This window comes from Anolis sagrei, chromosome 3 (assembly GCF_037176765.1).
Source record: "Anolis sagrei isolate rAnoSag1 chromosome 3, rAnoSag1.mat, whole genome shotgun sequence".
NCBI lineage: Eukaryota > Metazoa > Chordata > Lepidosauria > Squamata > Dactyloidae > Anolis > Anolis sagrei.
In genome coordinates, this window is record NC_090023.1 from 74,389,226 (window position 1) to 74,407,695 (window position 18,470).

The following is an 18,470-nucleotide window of genomic DNA, read 5'->3' on the forward strand; positions in this document are numbered from 1 at the left end:
TCAAATAATAGTCACCACTCCATATTAGCCCTCCCCATTTTGGTGGTGGAAAAAATGTATTTTACTGTCACAAATAGTCACACACATTTTATTCAGCTGGAGCTATGGGGCTTCATTTAGCTGGCAGCAGATGGAAGCCCCATGGCTGGATTTTTTTCACCACATAATAGTTGCACCATCTTTTTTGGCCAAAAAAGCAAGGGAGTGTGACTACTGCACTATCAACTTACAAAAATTACCTTTACCCTCAGAAACAGAATTCTAGTCTAAAAACCCCATCTTCCTTCGAGAATAACACACAACACCAAGAATTTCCAATTGTAATGGTGAACCCTGATCATACTGACTGAAGGTATCTGAAAGTTGTAATCCAATAGTTATTTTTCCTAGCTCTATCTCCGTGTGAATACACAGACATTTGTTGTTACCTGCTGTCAAAGCCTGTGAGTGATAAACCTCAAAGTCCCTCTGCTAGCTCTTATCAACAGCCCTGCTCAGATCTTGCAAGCTCTGGGCTATGGCTTCACTGATTAAGCTTATTCACCTGTAATGCTGCCTGCCCCCTTTCCTACCACCTTCCATCTTACCAAGAATTATTATATTTTGTAATGACTCATTGCTTCTCACAACATGCCCAAAGTAAACACTAAAGGGAATTTCAAGAAGGATACAGAAATGCTGGCAGAGAATTCTGTGTAGCTTTATACACCCCATGCAACAAAAATGCTATCACTATACAGCTTTATGTCCAGTCTTGCTAATTTGTGAAGCAAAGTCAAACACTTTCTGACTTTCTCCAAAACAGTCACAAGCAGATCCTACACAACTATTCTTTTTAATATTATTGTGCTCATTCCCACCAAACCCAGACATTATAATAACTACGAAAGAGGTCCTTATTATCTCTTTGTGATGCATAACAGAGCTTGTTTCTGTGTTTGCAATCACAATGCATTTTAACTGATATTTTGGTATTTAGAATGACAATATTTTACTATAATCTCTCTCAGCAAGATGCCCACCATGTGAATAAGCTTGTGATTTCTATCCTCATATTCCACCTATAATTTAGTAAAGTCAGAAAAAATAATGTACCTTATTTTAACACTTTAGTACTCAATTAAGTACAGGTTGAGCATCTCTATCTGCAAATCCAAAACTATCCATATGAGTGGCTGAGATAGTAAGACCTTTGCTTTCTGATGGTTCAATTAACACAAACCTTGTTTCGTGCACATAATTATTTAAAATATTATGTATAAAAGGGAAGTTTCATGTTTAACTTGGATCCCATCTTCAAGATATCTTGTATACCTTATATATAATTATATGCAAACATTTATCCCACCCCCACCCCCCGGGGCCAAAAAAAATCAAAACCCACCACATTCCTTGTACCTGGCATTTCAGATAAAGGACTCAGCATGAGTTTATATTTATAATATTATATATTATATTGAATATATGTAAACATCTACACAAACACACTTCACTATTTACAAATAACTTTTGCCCTAATTTCTCTTTTTGTGCTGATTAAGAAGATAAATAATGGGTATTCAGTAATTGTACCAATATAAGTTTACTTAGTCTAAGGAGGTGAGCCTATTTCACCACAATTTGCATGACCACTCACCATTGGCTATGCTGGTTAAGGATAGCAAGAGCTGCAGTCCAATAGCATCCCGAATTTAGGAAGAGCATTTACCCTTTTCCTACAGCCTCCAATATTACTGGGTTAGATATGTTATTCCAAAGATTAAAAAGTGAGCACATACCCTAAAGACACCTGATGCTAAGCAGGGTCAGTCCTGTTAGTGCTATATCTCAGAAGGAGGAACTGGCCAAACCATCTCTGAGTATTCCTTGCCTTAGAGAACCCGATAAAATTTATGGGGTTTCCACATGTCAACAGGCAACTTGAAGGTGCATGCATATACAAATCATGAGTACCTAATGCTGAATCGTATAGCATTAATGATATAATGAATAATATAGTCAGATTAACCAAAATGCCATCACAGCACTTTGCAGTAAAGTTTCAATTAGTAAGATTTATCCAACATATTTACTAATTAATGATTTCCCATTGGTATAGCTTTCTTACATCTTCAGGCCACCGCTGGCAGACAAACTGATTACACAGTATAATGTATGAATTATTTTGTACCTATGAGATTTTCTAGCATTTCTCTTGGGAGAAAACTGAAAAGGCTTGAACTGCATGTAGACCCAGAAATTAAGTTATTTATGAACTATATCAGATCTGTGTGAATATTTATAATATCCAATGCTATTTATGATACTAGGTATGGCCATGTTAGCTGGGGCATTCCCCCAAAAGTAACTGTTGCAGAACTTTTATGAATTGGAGAGGATCTGCAGTGCAAATTGGTGGTAACATGCTTACATATACTAAGCTTAATAGCTTTGCTTGAGCTTTGTTTAACAGATTTTGGTTCAGCAAATAAATCTGGACGGATCTATTTAACCTCTTTGATGGTTACAAACTCCCCAAAGTTTTGTTTAAGGTTAGCAGGACCTTACATTAAAACAGAGTTAATAGGTTCTTAGATTAAAGCTGAGAGGCAGTATGAAGTAGAAAAAGACACTGGGAGGTAAAGGCCTGAATCTTTGCTCAGCCATGGAAACCCATTGGATGACCTTGGGCAAGCCACACACACTCAGCCCCAGGGGGAGGCAAAGACAAACTCCCTTAGAACTAGTTTGTGTTTCTTTTTTCTGCCAATGGAAACAGCTCATAACAACAAATATGTATGGAGGATTCTGTTCATCTGAACAATTGAATGATAGCTCAGACTCTCCTGCAAGTTCTACTGATGTTATTGGGGAAATGAGTGCAAAACAATCCTATAACCCAACTAGCCAGCCTAGGTCAAACACTGCAAAGAAATAAACACAAACCCAAATCAGCATGACTTGCTTCCAGGTTTATACGTGTAATTACACCAGGCTTTAAAACTACTTTCAACAATCACAGCTCCATTGCACAGAATCCTGGGATCTGCAGTTTGATGACATACCATGTTCAACACTTCTTAATAGAATCATAGAGTTGGAAGAGACCTCATGGGCCATCCAGTCCAACCCCCTGCCAAGAAGCAGGAAAATCGCATTCAAAGCACTCCCGACAGATGGCCATCCAGCCTCTGTTTAAAAGCCTCCAAAGAAGGAGCCTCCACCACACTCTGGGGCAGAGAGTTCCACTGCTGAACAGCTCTCACAGTCAGGAAGTTCTTCCTCATGTTCAGGTGGAATCTCCTTTCCTGTAGTTGGCAGCCATTGTTCCACGTCCTAGTCTCCAGGGCAGCAGAAAACAAGCTTGCTCCCTCCTCCCTATGACTTCCCCTTACATATTTATACATGGCCCTCATCATGTCTCCTCTCAGCCTTCTCTTCTGCAGGCTAAACATGCCCAGCTCTTTAAGCCACTCCTCGTAGGGCTTGTTCTGCAGACCCTTGATCATTTTAGTCACCCTCCTCTGGACACATTCCAGGACACCCTATTAGAGAATTCTAAATACTTCAACAATACAAGTACTTTGACTTCATTTCAGCTATCACAGGTCTAGTCTATGGGACCGTGGTTTTGTAGTTTGGTCCTTAGATGAGTCCCCTCCAGAAAGACTTAGTCTACTCTCTCCTGAACCACAAAACTATCACACTCTCTTAGCAGGGAATTCTTAAGTATCTCACCAGACTGCAAAGCCCAAGGTTTTATAGGATAGAACCAGGGAAGTGAAAACGATACTGTATAAAACCATGGGGCTTTTAAAACTATAGTTGCCTGGATTTTGGAGTTTGATTTGCGCCACAGCAAGCTGTTAACTGTTGTCTGACTGCAGGACCGAATTCACCCAAGAAGAGTGGATTCTTTTCTAACAATGCATTGTGTCTTTTATGCTTCAGAGCTGACATCAAAAAGCATGTGGATTTTGCTTCACAGCCCTGAATATTATTCCCTAAAGCGATCGCATGCCTTTCTTCCCCACCCCACCATCCCGCCCAACCTGTGCCATGCATGCCCACTCCCTCCTCTTTGGGAAAAAGAACAGCCGGGCCTCTCCCTTTTTCCCTTCATGCTCCCTTTGCGTGCCACCACTTATCCCTTTGCAGAACAACCGGTCCTCCTTTCCAGAGAGCTCTGGAGGTGCTCACCCCCAAGGAAAAGGGCAAGGAGAAAGGAAAGTGAACAACACAGGCAAGGATAAGCCAAGGGATCTCAGCAGCCAGCCAAACTCCCTTGAAGGCAAATGGACCCTGCTGTCCAACAAGGCACCCTTGGGAAGCCCATAAAGGCCCCATAGAATGAAAGCCAGGGCTCTTCTGGAAGAATATCCAGAAGCACGAAGGCTGTGCCTAGGAAAACAGAAAGTGCATCTGCACTGTGGAATTCATGCAGTTTGGCACCACCTTCACTGCCAGGGCTCAATGCTGTGAAATCACAGGAGTCGTCCTTTCACAGCCCTCTTTGCCAAAATGAATACTGATACTAAGCTACAAATCCCAGGATTTCATAGCATTGAGCCATAGCAGCTAAAGGTAAAGGTTTCCCTTTGATATTAAGTCCAGTCAGGTCCCACTCTGGGGGGGTTAGTGCTCATCTCCATTTCTAAGCTGAAGAACTGGTGTTGTCCGTAGACACCTCCAAGGTCATATGGCCAGCATGACTGCATAGAGTGCTGTTACCTTCCTGCAGAAGTGGCACCTATTCACATTTACTACTACTCACATTTGCATGTGAGGTTGGCAGAAGCTAGGGCTTGATGAGGACTTGAACCTTCTCTGCCTAAGAGGACTGGTGCCTCAAAAACTGCAAGTCCAGCATTGCAACAGCACTGAGCCAGGGAAATGAAAGGGGAGCCCCCGGTGGAGCAGTGGATTAAACCATTGAGCCCTTGAACTTGCGAACTGAAAGGTCGGAATCCAGGGAGTGGGGTGAGCACCAGCTTCTGCCAATCTAGCAGTTCAAAAATGCAAATGTGAGTAGATCAATAGGTACTACTCTGGTGGGAAGGTAGGGGCGCTCCATGCAGTCATGCTGGCCACATGACCTTGGAGGTGTCTACGGACAACGCTGGCTCTTCGCTTAGAAATGGAGACGATCACCAACTCCCAGAGTTGGACACGACTAGACTTAATTAAGGGGAAAACTTTTACCTTTACTATCAAACTGCATTTCTTATACAGCGTAGATTCCCAAGTCCTGGGAAAAGAGAAAGACCTCACTACCTCTGAGGATGCTTGCCATAGATGCAGGCGAAACGTCAGGAGAGAATGCTTCTATAACATGGCCATATAGTCTGAAAAACCTACAATCCAGCCATGGAAGCCTTCGACAATACAAAGCGCAAGTAGGTGGAAATCAAGACAAGAACTGAAGCAGAACTAGAGCTCGGAAAGCAAACAAGCCCCAGGAAGTGCACTGCCGCCCCCTCGCTGCGCCCAAGGAGGACCTTCAGACCCTGGCAGGCTTTGAACTTGGCAGCCGCTCGCTGATGCATAGAAGAGAATAGCATCAGCGAATCCACCAAAGAGGCCCCCTCGCCAGGAGACTCCAGGGCTCCAGTTGGACTAGACTTGAACTGCTCGGGCTCAATGCAATGGGAGCCGCAGTTTTCCAAGGCTCTGCCCAAGAGCGCTGGGGCCAAACCCCCTCCCAACCTCGCCTCCCTTCCTCCCCACACCAATGCCGCCGCCTCTTACTTCTCGTCCACATGCGGGCTGGGCGAGCACTTGATGGCCAGCCAGGTCTTCCAATGGACGTGGCGGACTTTGTAGACCTGCCCGAAGCCTCCCGAGCCGATCTTCTCCCAGCTGACGAACTCGCCGGAGTCGAAAGTCTTGAGCAGCCCCATGGCCAGCGGGGAGCCAGCCTCCTTCTCCATGGGGCCTCGCGGGTCCGCCCCAGACCCACAGCCTGCTTGCTTGCTCGCAGCCTTCCGCTCGCTCCCTGACTCCCTCCCTCCCTCTCTCTCTGCCTCTGCCTCCTTCGCCTGCCTCCCTGCCTCGCTGGCTCTGCCTACTGCTTCTTCCCCAGGTGACTCAAGGTGTACTCACTCCCTGGGCGGTGGCGTCACTTCCGGGCCCCGCTCTTCCCCGCTCCGACCCAGGCAGCCCCAATCAGAAAGGGAACCGGTTGCCAAAGAGCAACGGGGGAGGAGCTGTTCCCCGTGGAAAGGAGGAGGCTCTTCGGGAGAAGGCTGGCCATCTGCCATGTACCTGGACGCAGTGACTTCGCTCCTCTAGGCGACCTTTGGCACTTCGCCTCCTAGGGTGCATCTGCACTGCAGAAACAAAGGCAGTTCGGCCACTCTTTTACTGCCTCGGTCCCTGGAATCAAGGGGCTGGTATGGGCGGGATAAAAGTAAAGAAAATACATAAATAAGGTTTTGTCGCCTTCTCGACCCCAAAGTACATTGTGCTGCACCAAGGAAAAAAGGGAATTTACAGTTTTGTAAAGTCTGTCGCCTTCTCGGCCTCAAAGTACATTGTGCCTCACCAAACTACAATTCCCAGGTTTTCATAGCATAGAGCCAAAGCAATTCCACACAATGTATTGTCGAAGGCTTTCATGGCCGGAATCTCCGGGTTGTTGTAGGTTTTTCGGGCTGTGTGGCCATGTTCTAGAAGCATTCTCTCCTGACATTTCGCCTGCATCTATGGCAGGCATTCTCAGAGGTTGTGAGGTGGGAAAGGGTTCAGCTGGATGGCCCCTGGAGTTTCAATGTAAGACAAACTTTGATAAAATGACCCCAGAGCACTTTATTTTATGGTTTGTGCAATTGAATCTTTCCTCATCCGCGAATCCCCCTTCCTGACAATTTTTGCACTGAGGATGCTTGCCATAGATGCAGGCAAAACGTCAGGAGGGAATGCCTCTAGAACATGGCCATATAGCCCAAAAAAACCTACAATAACCCAATTTTTGCACTGCCTATCTCCCAGTGTTTTAAAATTTAAAATTTAATCCTTGATTTGACCCCACCCAGTGTAATTCCCTTGTGTTTTTAATTGTTTGATTTATATTGCTGTGTTGTCTATTATATTGGTTTTGCATTTTATGTATTTTATTTTCTGGTTTTGTTGTTTTTTGTGTAATATTGTGTTTGTTATACTGATGGGCGTGGCCTCATGTAAGCTGCCCCGAGTCTCCCTGGGGGAATTGGAGCGGGGTATAAATAAAGTATTATTATTATTATTATTATTATTATTATTATTATTTTCTGCTCTTCTACATCTTCTTCTTCTCCCCCCCCCTCCTCCTCCCCTCTCCCCTCCTCCTCCTCCTCAGACTGGGTGGCCACCTGTTGGGGGTGTTTTGATTGTGCTTTTCCTGCATGGCAGAAGGGGGTTGGACTGGATGGTGCCTGGGGTTTTCCACTGAAATACTGTTAAGCTTATGTTGGTTAAAATTGTTCTTCATTTTATTTTTAATATTGTATTGTTCTTTCCTTTTTGGCACTGGAAACAAGATCTATGCAGTGTGCATAGGAATTTGTTCATTTTTAAAAATCAGTTCACACAAACATTCTCCATCAATCGGCCACTGGCCCAGCCGTCTGTCAAATTTTAAAACACAATGTGTCAACAAGTTTGCCCATGACCGATATAGTTATACCTTGATGTAATAGATAAAAATTTCTTGGAGCTCCACAAGAAACTTTTGCTTCAAAAAGGGCCCCACAGCTGAAAAACTTTGAGAACCCCTGAACTTGAGACTCAGGGGGCATCTACATAGTAAAATTAATGCAGTTTGATACCACTTTAACAGTGCTATGGAACTGTGATAGTCATAGTTGTGTAAGGTCTTTAGCCTTCTCCACCAAAGAGTGCTGGTGCCTCACCAAACTATAACTCCCATGATTCCATAGCATTGAATCATGGCATTCCACAATGTGGATGCAGCCTTAGATCAAATAGCTAATACCATCTAATATATTTTAAGAAAGAAGGAAATAATAAAATGCCAGTATAAAACAGCACCATCACTGGTATTGTAGCCATCCAACACAGTTACTCATGACATCAACCCCATGGATCCCCTCCTGTATCAGAGGACAGCAAACTATTACAGATAAAATACCAAAAAATAACAGAATCAGTAACTATAAAGAGCCATCAGCAATGAAGACAACAGTGCATTCTTGTGGCACATGCAAACAAAACCATATGATTTGAAGCATTATTGTAAATTGGGTAAATAATGACAGCAATGATGGGAGTGCATGCACACTAGAAGATCCAAAAAGTACATTAGAAAATAGTTTGAGCCTTGTGGGTATATTGAAATACTGCACCAAAATCTTATAGGCTCAAAGTTTGGGACTGCCTGGTGCAGTTCACATACACACCCCTCCCCCCAAATGACACCAACACCACTATTGCCGTGTGCTTTCAAAGTAATTTGTGACTCATGGAAATCTTATCATGGGACATTTTTGGCATGATTTGTTCAGAGGAAGTTTGCTTTTGCCTTCTCTGAGGCTGAGAGGGTGTTACCGGCAAGTGGTTTTCCATGGCTAAGCAGAGACCTGAACCCTGGTTTCCGAAGTCCTAAGCCAGCACTTAAAGCACTGTGTCATCCTGCATCTGAAAGAATGGCACACTTATAGCTTATCAGTGCCAAAGCAAGCCCCTGTGCAACAGCTTTCTGACATTCAAAGCACAACTTACTTCCAAATATAACTGGTTAGAAATAAGCCCCAGGGAAATCACTTCCAGGGATGCAAAACAAAGCCTTAACATATTTTCCTTTTCAGAAAACTGAAATATCTTAAATTCCTTTTATCAGACATCACTGATTGGAGACAAAACACTTTCTTGTATCTCTGAATGACTCTCCCATCTCATTTCCTTTCCCATGGCCCAGCTAATTACCTGGAGTTGGTGGGGAGGTAAAAGTGGGTTGGGAGCTATTGCCAGCATGTGGCTATAGATCAGGTATTGGCAAACCCAGGCCTGAAGGCCGGATGTGGCCTCTTGGGCTCTTTTCTCAGGCCCTCTTCTCTCTCACCATCCTATCCCTCCTTCCTTCCCCCTTCCCTCCCTCCCTTCCTTACCTCCGTCTTTCCTTTGTCCCCTTCCTTCCATTCCACCCTTTCGTCCTTCCTTCCTTCCATCTCTCTTTCCTCCTTCCTTCCCTCTCTTGCTTTTTACTTCCCTACTTGATTTGCAGGGAATCATTTTGATCTCTGCACATATTCATTGGAAGCTGTACCTAAAATGAAAAGACTTTGTAGGAGACTTGAGAGGTGAAGATACCCTACTAGAAAATATTTATAGTTGATTTGATAGTATTAGACTGCGACTTAGTAGGCAGAGGCTACCATAATACATATCTTTTAGAGTATGTGTTCCTCATGCTGCCTGCAAATTGTAGTAGTTGTATCTTTATTCCTTGATACAGCTGTTCCAAGTATACTATGAAGAGAAGGGTTTAGGAGAGTTAATAGATTATGTTTCCTGTATACCATCTGTTTATTTGTCCCTCTGTCTCTAGGCTCTGGGTGAGATGTAGGGGTTGTAAGGCAATTCCACCACACTAGTTGGGAGGTCACTATCACCATGGCTGTCAGTAATTCGAGCAGGAGCTGAGATGCAGGAAGCAGAATCCTTTCCTTGGCCAGGGCAACAAATGAGACAATGGTCTTCTGGTTTTCACACAATAGCCACCTGGAGTGATAATTTATTCCTACGTTAATAAAAACAGTTAAAAGCAGTTGACCAGCTTCAAAGTCTACTTCGAGGCCTGCGCACTAGCCTGGATAAAGGATTGGATTATCCTGAGAAAAGAAAACACCCTAACACTGGAAGGCTTTAATCTCAGAGCGGGATGGCATGCGTACTTGTGGTACGACAGAGCCAAAATAGAAGCGAATTTCGGAAACCACTTCGTCCGCTCTGCTCTTCTCAAAGTCTGAAATAAATACAAAAAATTCTTCCACGACAAAACCCCACTTTGGCTGTCACCGCTTGAGGCCAAGCAAAGGCGGCTGTTAGGCTGGCAGCAGTGGCCAACATACAAAGATCTCCTGGTAAAAAATAGAAACGACAATTCCTGGAACCTGAAACCACAGGAAGAACTGACCCGATCTTTCAAAAACCTGACATGGCTACAGTACTTTCAACTCAGAGAAACATATAAACAAGACTTGAAGTCCGGATTTGAAGAAAAAATGTCCCCTGGGGAAGCCATTTGGAAAACCGAGAAAAAAATCATCTCAAAACTTTACAACCTGCTATTAAATTGGGAAACGGAAACTGAGGAAATTAAAAACTGTATGATCCTCTGGGCTAAAAACATCGGCCGCCCAATAAGACTTTCGGAATGGCAGTCAATATGGCGAAAGAAGCTGAAGTACACGTACTCCTCCGCGTTGAAAGAAAACTGGTTAAAAACCTTCCATCGATGGTATCTAACACCACACAAGTTAAGTAAAATGTATCCAAACTATCAGAGTACGTGTTGGAAATGTAAAGCCCACCCCGGCACTTACTTCCACATGTGGTGGTCCTGTCCAAGGGTACAGAAATTCTGGTTAGAGCTCCAGACTGAATCACAAAAAATTCTGAAGAAGTTCCCTAGAAAACCTGAGTATTTCATTCTAGGGCTGACGGACAACGATTTCGAACTTAACAACAATGAAGACGTAATTTGGACGTACATCTCCACAGCAGCGAGAATAGTCTTGGCAAGGCATTGGAAGGAAGAATATATACCTAACATCGAAGAATGGCTAGATAAGATCTCCGAAATAAGAGACATGGATAAATTGACGTTCCTGTTGAGATCATGCTCCGGCAGGCCAGTTAGACAAACAGACTGGTCCCACCTCGATGAATACGAAAAGGAGAGATACGATGTACACGAAACGGAGCAAAAATAGAAGAGACACAGTTATTCTGACCCACAGACCGCAAGGTGCAAACTAGACCAAGGGATCCAAACGGGATCCCGGCAGAGAAGCCGAGAGCATCCTGCGTGGAATCCAAGCGGAAGTCTCTTTTAACTCCCCATACCCACCCTCATCAACCCGAGGAAGGACCTGGGAACTATCCTCCATCGAACGCCCGACCTTTATACGGGCCGTAATAAAAAAAAAGGATCAGGTATATGACACTAATTCTTTAGGTTGTAAGGAGGCTACCAATGTTCAAGGTTTTTTCTTTGCTAGAGGTAAAGTCTGTAAGGTAGACACACTACAACCCCTCTGCGATCGTGTGAATGTTTATAAAGACATACAAATACCCATAGTAACTTCCTCCCTTCCCCCTCCCTTCACCCACCCGCCCCTATTGTCCCCCCCTTCCCCTCACTGTCTATTCCCCCCCCCCCCCCCCGTGTTGCGATTTTATATTTTGTATTATAAAATTTAATAAAGATTACTAAAAAAAAAAAAGCAGTTGACCAGCAACCTACGTAAGGAGGTGCATTCAACCCTCCATGTACATCTGTGGATTCAACACATGGCTTGAAAATATTTTAAAATAAATTCCAAAAGGTTATTTAGTAATTTTATATAAGGGAGCTATTTTACCATGCCAATATATGTAATGGGACTTGAGCTTCCAGTGATTTCTGTATCCACAATGAGTTCTGGAACCAATTTCCAGTTGATACCAAGGACCCACTATATAGGATAGATTCTATAATATCTACAATTTCAACACCCTACATCTGTCTATTATTATTATTATTATTATTATTATTATTATTATTATTATTACAGGCCCCATTATCACTACTGTTGAGTCTGGTCATGCACTTTACCCATTCCCCTGGCCTCTTATGGCTTAATTTGCACTAGCCTGGCCCAGCCATCCCAAATTGTCCAGGTCCTTTTTGAAATCCCGGTCTTAACCATTAATCTTGACACAAATAATTAGGTGGGATTGGTTTTACTGTATATGTGTTGTGTTGATAATTTTGTGCTTATGTTTTTGCTTACTTTCTATGTTTTTACAGTTTGGAAACTGCCCTGACTCCCATTGGAGAGAGAGAGTCGTATATAAATAATTTTTATTATTATATTATATTATTCCACGTTTTTCTCTTGATCCAGACCAGGCCTGCACAACCTGCACCCCTCCAGGTGTTTGGGCTGTCAACTCTCACAAGCTTTAGACAGCAGTTCCAATGGCCAGGAATTCTGGGAGCTGAAGTCCTGATCTAGTCCAGACCCAGAGCAGCTCTTCTCTCTTGATCAAGATTCACAGAAGCAACAGATCCCTGTTTTTAAATAATGCTGTATGTGCAAACAGAACCCTTATGCTCTATTAATATAGGATAGGATTAATGCCCAATCCCACTGTTGTCAGGTCTCTTGTTGCCTTGTAAGGTCCAACAAATAAAAACACAGCCATCTGCCTCACAACAGGAAAAAGGCCAAACTATTTCATGTTTCAACATGTCTACAGAGCTCCCAAGTACTTTGAAAGCTGAAGAACATGAAAGATGAGACAAATGGCTTTTGTTGGTAAAACAAAAGCAAACAAAGACGGATTGTCCCTTCAAGGCTTGTTTGCTCTTGAAGGACTTTAATAATTACAAGATGTTGAATAGACAGCTATAGAAAATGGTGGCATAAGGTGTAGTGGGATGGGCGAGGGAGTGCCACAAGTCTTGAGCCCTGGGCATATCCTCCAGGAAGAGGTTATTGGGGCCAAGGATCCTACATTTCTACAAAAGTTATCCAAAACAGTGATTTCAACTCAGACATATCTTATTATCTGAGGGCCCAACATAGATATGTTGTTAAATGCATCATTAGAAACAAAGTTTAAGGGGTCTTGTTGGCATCAATGGGAAGTCCCTTGCCCTGCCTCTCATTTAGAACATCTATTAGAAAACCAAAGGCCTTGCCACATTTCCAAATAAAGATGCATAACACCCAAAAGTAGTTAAGATGTCTTGACACATGAAGAAGGAAATCCCCCCCAAGTGCCTCAACTAATACCAAAAGATTAAATTATTTTCAATTTGCTTCTCTTTTCTGAGATCCAACATCTGCCGGCTGAGATAGCTTCTTCACCCTACTCAAAATGGCAAACTGAATGGAAGTGGGCTACTCCTTTTTCCAGGGTCATGATTGGGAGAGCAATGATAAGCAAACCATTCACACTGCATAATTATAGGAGCTAATGTCAAACCTCTGTCCTTCTGCAGTATGGATATAGCCCCAATCTCACCTGTTTATATATTGCAGTTCCAATGGAAACTTGAGCACTCCTTTTGTTGTGTTTTTTTAATGACACAATCTCTAGTGACACATTTAGTACTACATCCTGCTATCTGGATCAGGGTTGCTATAATGACACTAGGAATTTCCAAATTTCTAGGAGCTAATGTAAAATAGTCTGCATAAAGTGATTTTTATTTGCTTGTAATGGCTTTGATGCTGTCGGTTTGCTTCTGCTAGCTAACACATCTACAGCATGAGAGAAAGTATCTTTTAATTTAGGAAGGCTGACTCACCGTGAATGTGCATACAGCTCTAAAACAGACACTTGCGGGGAAGTGTTTGTCATAGTTCTGACAAACAAATAATTGTTTGAAATGTGACACAACAGGCTACGTTCATTGTTAACCCAGCTTTAAAACAAACTGTATTGTTTTGAATGCTTGCATAACTTAAGGATGTTTCCACACCTTACTATTATAAAAAGAAATTTGATACTACTAACAGTCACGGCTCCATCCAATGTAAACCTGGGATTTATAGTGGAGTTCATGGGGTTGCCATAAGTCAACAGATGACTTGAAGACACATAACACATACACAAACACACATAGAATTCTCTGTCAGGTGTACTAGAATGCTAAAGCAGAGAATTTTAACTACCCTACTAAACTACAGATCCTAGATTTCCTTTGGATGGGGTCATGGCAGCTATCAAACTGCTATATTTCTGCACTGTTGATGCATTCATTTAGTATAGTAGATCGCACTGGCCAACATACATTTTGGTGTCTCATAAGTTAGACCTGCTTTATGTATACCTGACCTACAGATTCCAAAAATATCACAATTTCCCCCCCATCATTTCTAGTTTTTGAGATATATGCCATATACCACTCTTCACTCTGTTCACCCATAAAAAAAAAATCAGAATAACCATAACTAAGAAACTAGTACTGATGCAATCTATACAATTCAATTTTCTGAATCAACACCCCAAATAACCCCAAGAATAGGCCTAAAAACCAAGATATATGTTTTTTGTTGGGATGTATTATTTTCGGAATAGATTGCCTCACACAATTTACAGTATTTTAATTAGCAAGAAATCCATTTGACTGCCAAAAATAGCTCATTTAGAAATGATCTGGGTTGCATCCTTAACATGAGCATCAACTGAACTTCTGTTGGTAGGTCATAAATAAATATTCAACATTTACCAAGGATTTAAACAGGGAATAGAAAACAGAAAGTAGTTGTGCTGGCTGGAAAGAAATGTCCAAAATCCATGTTAGGGTAACAATTCTGTTACGACAATGTAAAGCTCCATTGCCATTATCGCTGTGGGGAAAAAACACTTCATTGCAAAATAAGTCACTATGTTACTGATTAATATTTATTACTTTTCAAAGGGAGTGACATAAAACTAACTATACAACTTTGTGTCCATCTATACAGTTTGACAGTACTTGAACTGCCATGGCTCAATGGCATGCTATAAAATCCTGGAGTTTGTAGTTCAGTGACACTTTTGCACAGAAGGCTGATGTCCTTGTAAAACTCCAACTCACATGATTTCATATAATTCAGCCATGACAGTTAAAATGGTATCCAACTACATTAAATCTACAGTGTAGATGCATCCTTTGTTGCCTCTATGTTATTTTTTTAAATTTACGAAGCCTTGGTACTGATAGGACTGCAAATCTCTCAGTGGTTGCTGAGAGGAGAAACAAAAAAGTCCATGGCCTCATTTTTGAACATCAAGGGCAGAAAATTGCTTACTTGCTTTGAATGCTGATATATCTAAAGGTGTTTCCACACTTCAATATTACAGCCATTTGATACCACTAACAACCATAGCTGCATCTAATGACATCCTGGCATTTATAGTGGGGTTCCTAGAGCTGCAAAAGTTGATGTGCAACTTGAAGGAAGATAAGCAGATTTATTGATAGATGAATAGATTGGTAGATAGATACACAAGTGTGTACATGTCGTACTTAGAATTCTCTATTGTAATTCAGGCTGGAGTGCACTACAGCTTTCTAGCAAATGGCACAAAAATGGCAAGTCATTTTCAAAACAATTTTAGCAGTTTGGATCTAGAAGATCAACAGAAGAAAATGACTTTCCTGATACCTTCAAACCCACTTCATGAAGTAGAGTTCTCTCAACCCTCAAAAGAACCTTGTTAGCGGTTAACAAGTGGAATGGGGAAGAGCTAGCCTAATAATCCTATGCTGTATGACTGATGGGACTTACAGTCCTGTACTGCCTGGTGGGCCAAACTTTAGATTGTGAGGAAACATTTTAGAAAATATATTTCTTTGTAGGACCACAAGTAGTTTAAAGAAGTATAATCTTAATCAATCTGGAACTCCTTCAAGTACTTTAGACTTAGTAGAATACATATTATTATATCAAAGATGTATTTTTACAAGAAAGGTGTATCAAGGTAGCAAATTAGATGTTTAGGTGTGAGAGAAACACAATTTATGTAAACATCAAAAGGTAACAAAACACCATAAATGCATGGCATTCGTTTCATTGAACCGAAAGAGGCTATCCTCACCTTTTGATCAAAGTTATACCTTCTATGTTGTGCAACATATTATGGTGTTCAATAGAAAGTTATTAAGTTTTGTTTGCTGTGGAGTAGCTAAAAGACATACTGGTTAGACGTGATATTCAATTTTACTGAAGTTTCTTAATATTCCTGCAGCCAGCCGAGTGCTTCCCAACTTTTTTTGACCAGGGACCATTTCAGCAGTGACCACTTTCACCAGGGACCACTCTCCAACATTGGAACCAAAAGGGTTACAAATCAGTTTTTGGTCGACTTTAGATTTGGTTTGGTTACTAGGGGTGCTTTTTTCGTGTCAGGAGCAACTTGAGAAACTGCTTCTGGTGTGAGAGAATTGGTCATCTCCAATGATGTTGTCCAGGGGATGCCCAGATGTTTTGATGTTTTACCATCCTTGTGGGAGGCTTCTTTCATGTCCTTGCATGGGGAGCTGACAGAGGGAGCTCATCCATACTCTACCCGGATTCGAACCTACGACCTGTCGTTCTTCAGTCCTGCCGACACAAGGGCTTAACCCATTGCACCACCAATGGGGGCGGGGGGAGGGGGGTCAATGCGATTTTCCTGCTTCTTGGCAGGGGGTTGGACTGGATGGCCCACAAGGTCTCTTCCAACTCTATTATTCTATGTCCTCTCTCTGCATTTTCTAGGTCCTTCAGTACAACTCTATGATATTCTAGTTTCAGAGGTCCATCATTTTAAAAGGGTTTGCTATTATCCATGGTTTTGCATATTCACATGAAGTCTGGGAACATGCCCCATGCAGATTTGGGGGTCATAGCATACAACTTCATGGCTTTTCACTCTCCCCATCACAAAGATCCGAACTAGTCTAGCCTGCCACCCACGTTGGGAATAGACTGTTTGCCTAATAAAATTCAGAACAGAAGTCAGACTTGAAAAAACTTGCACAGGAAGGCTGAGCAAAGGGCTGCATAGAGCGAAGGGAGGGCAAGGGAGTGGAACCCAAAACATTTGCTAGTTTAACAACTGAAACAAATTCAAACTGTCCCAAAAACCTGATTATCCATAAAAGTTAATTATAAGTTAACATGAAAATGAAATTACCACCCTTATCAAAACCACTCCCGTAAATGTTATTCTAGCATTCTCTACAAAAGGGTTACTTCAACATCCACAGCCAAGGCGACTCCTGAACCTCTATTTAAAAATGTTATGCTCTCTCATTATGATATTAATGGCTAAAATTAAGGAAATCTTGCCAAATGCACCTTCTGTCGCAAGGCCTGTCAAATTGGAAAGAAACAGTTTCTCACCATTTTCTCCTTAGTATGAAGAGAAGCCCGGGGAGACAGGAAATAATATGTTGTCAGGTGTTCTATTTTGGGGGCAGGGAGAGACACTTGGAATGACATCTAAGGAGTATGACAAATACTGGGAATTACTACAGAGGAAGAAACTGAACAGCCTCTTGTCCTCTTAAAAACTTCCCTAGCTCAAATACAGTTGTGGAAAATGGGAAAAATCATTGGTTGCCGAAAAGCTGAATGAGTTTTATTTCTTACACATGGCATTTTGGGAGGACCGACATGCTTGTGTGCCTTAATAAACACATATTTGTCCAATTATTTCAAAAAGAAAACAGACTGGCACAGAACAGCTTTGTTTCACCAAGCAATCATCTAGACCAAGAGTTTGTAAGCAACTGCTTCAAGCTAAAAAAACAAAACAATACTACCCATAGTTTACCACAATTAGGACCTCATCACATCATTCTAGGACAGTAGTTCTCAACCTGGGGTCCCCAGATGTTTTTGGCCTTCAACTCCAAGAAATCCTAACAGCTGGTAAACTGGCTAGGATTTCTGGGAGTTGTAGGCCAAAAACATCTGGGGACTCCAGGTTGAGAACCACTGTTCTAGGATGCTTGCTGGAGGCACAGGAGGCACAGAACCTGTTGGAGCTCATCAAACAACGTGGGGCTCTGCCCAGTGGGGCTCCATGCTTCCAGCATCCTGCAAGTGTCCTAGGATGCTGAAAAGAGAACACAGGAGGTTTCCCATGTTTTCATTGAGAAGAATTGGATGAGTGCAGAGGGAAGCCAGGCGATGATGTTTCACCCTGTTGGATGGTGAAGGAGGCAATGTGGGGCACAGGGTGATGGGTTCCCAAGCTGCCCGCCAGATTCGCCACACTGCATGATGAATCCCACCGCTATAACCCGCCATTTGGATCTCAGTGTGATGAAGTTCTTAGGCTTTTCAACTAAAAACTGTATCACAATGCTATGGCAAAGTTGTGAATATTTAACATGGGGTGGAGAAGACTGTATTATTGATTCACTGAGTATTACCTTTTCCCAAATTACTAATGACTGGTTTGGGAGAGGAATGTTCTTGTTGTAATGAAGTAATATATGTTGATATGGATGTCTTCTATGATGATTGTCCAGAACCTGTTGGTGTCATACACGCACAGAAGTTCCTTTATGCATGTCGTTGTACTTTATGGACATTGTGAAACAATCACACTCAGTTTGTTGTTGTGCAAGTGGAGTTTTGTAAGTGTAACTGTTGCATATGCAATAGTACTTTTTTGGCCGTTGTGTAACTATTTGGCAATGTTTCAAAGATACCATTTGTTTTATGTACATTGTGGAGATAATGTGAAGCATAGCTTTATTACCACTGAATTGCCATTTCCCATTGACCAATATGAAA

At 42.1% G+C, this 18,470-nt stretch overlaps 1 protein-coding gene across 1 annotated transcript in view; it reads right to left on the reverse strand.

Moving 5' to 3' along the window:
* The window catches only part of RIPK4 (receptor interacting serine/threonine kinase 4), a 30,417-nt gene extending 24,282 nt beyond the window's left edge, over positions 1-6,135 (reverse strand). The window contains exon 1 of the mRNA XM_060770296.2: positions 5,728-6,135. Coding sequence (XP_060626279.2) covers positions 5,728-5,909 — 182 coding nt within the window. The 5' untranslated portion in view covers positions 5,910-6,135. The remainder of the gene's footprint in view (positions 1-5,727) is intronic.
* Between the last annotated feature and the right edge of the window lie 12,335 nt (positions 6,136-18,470).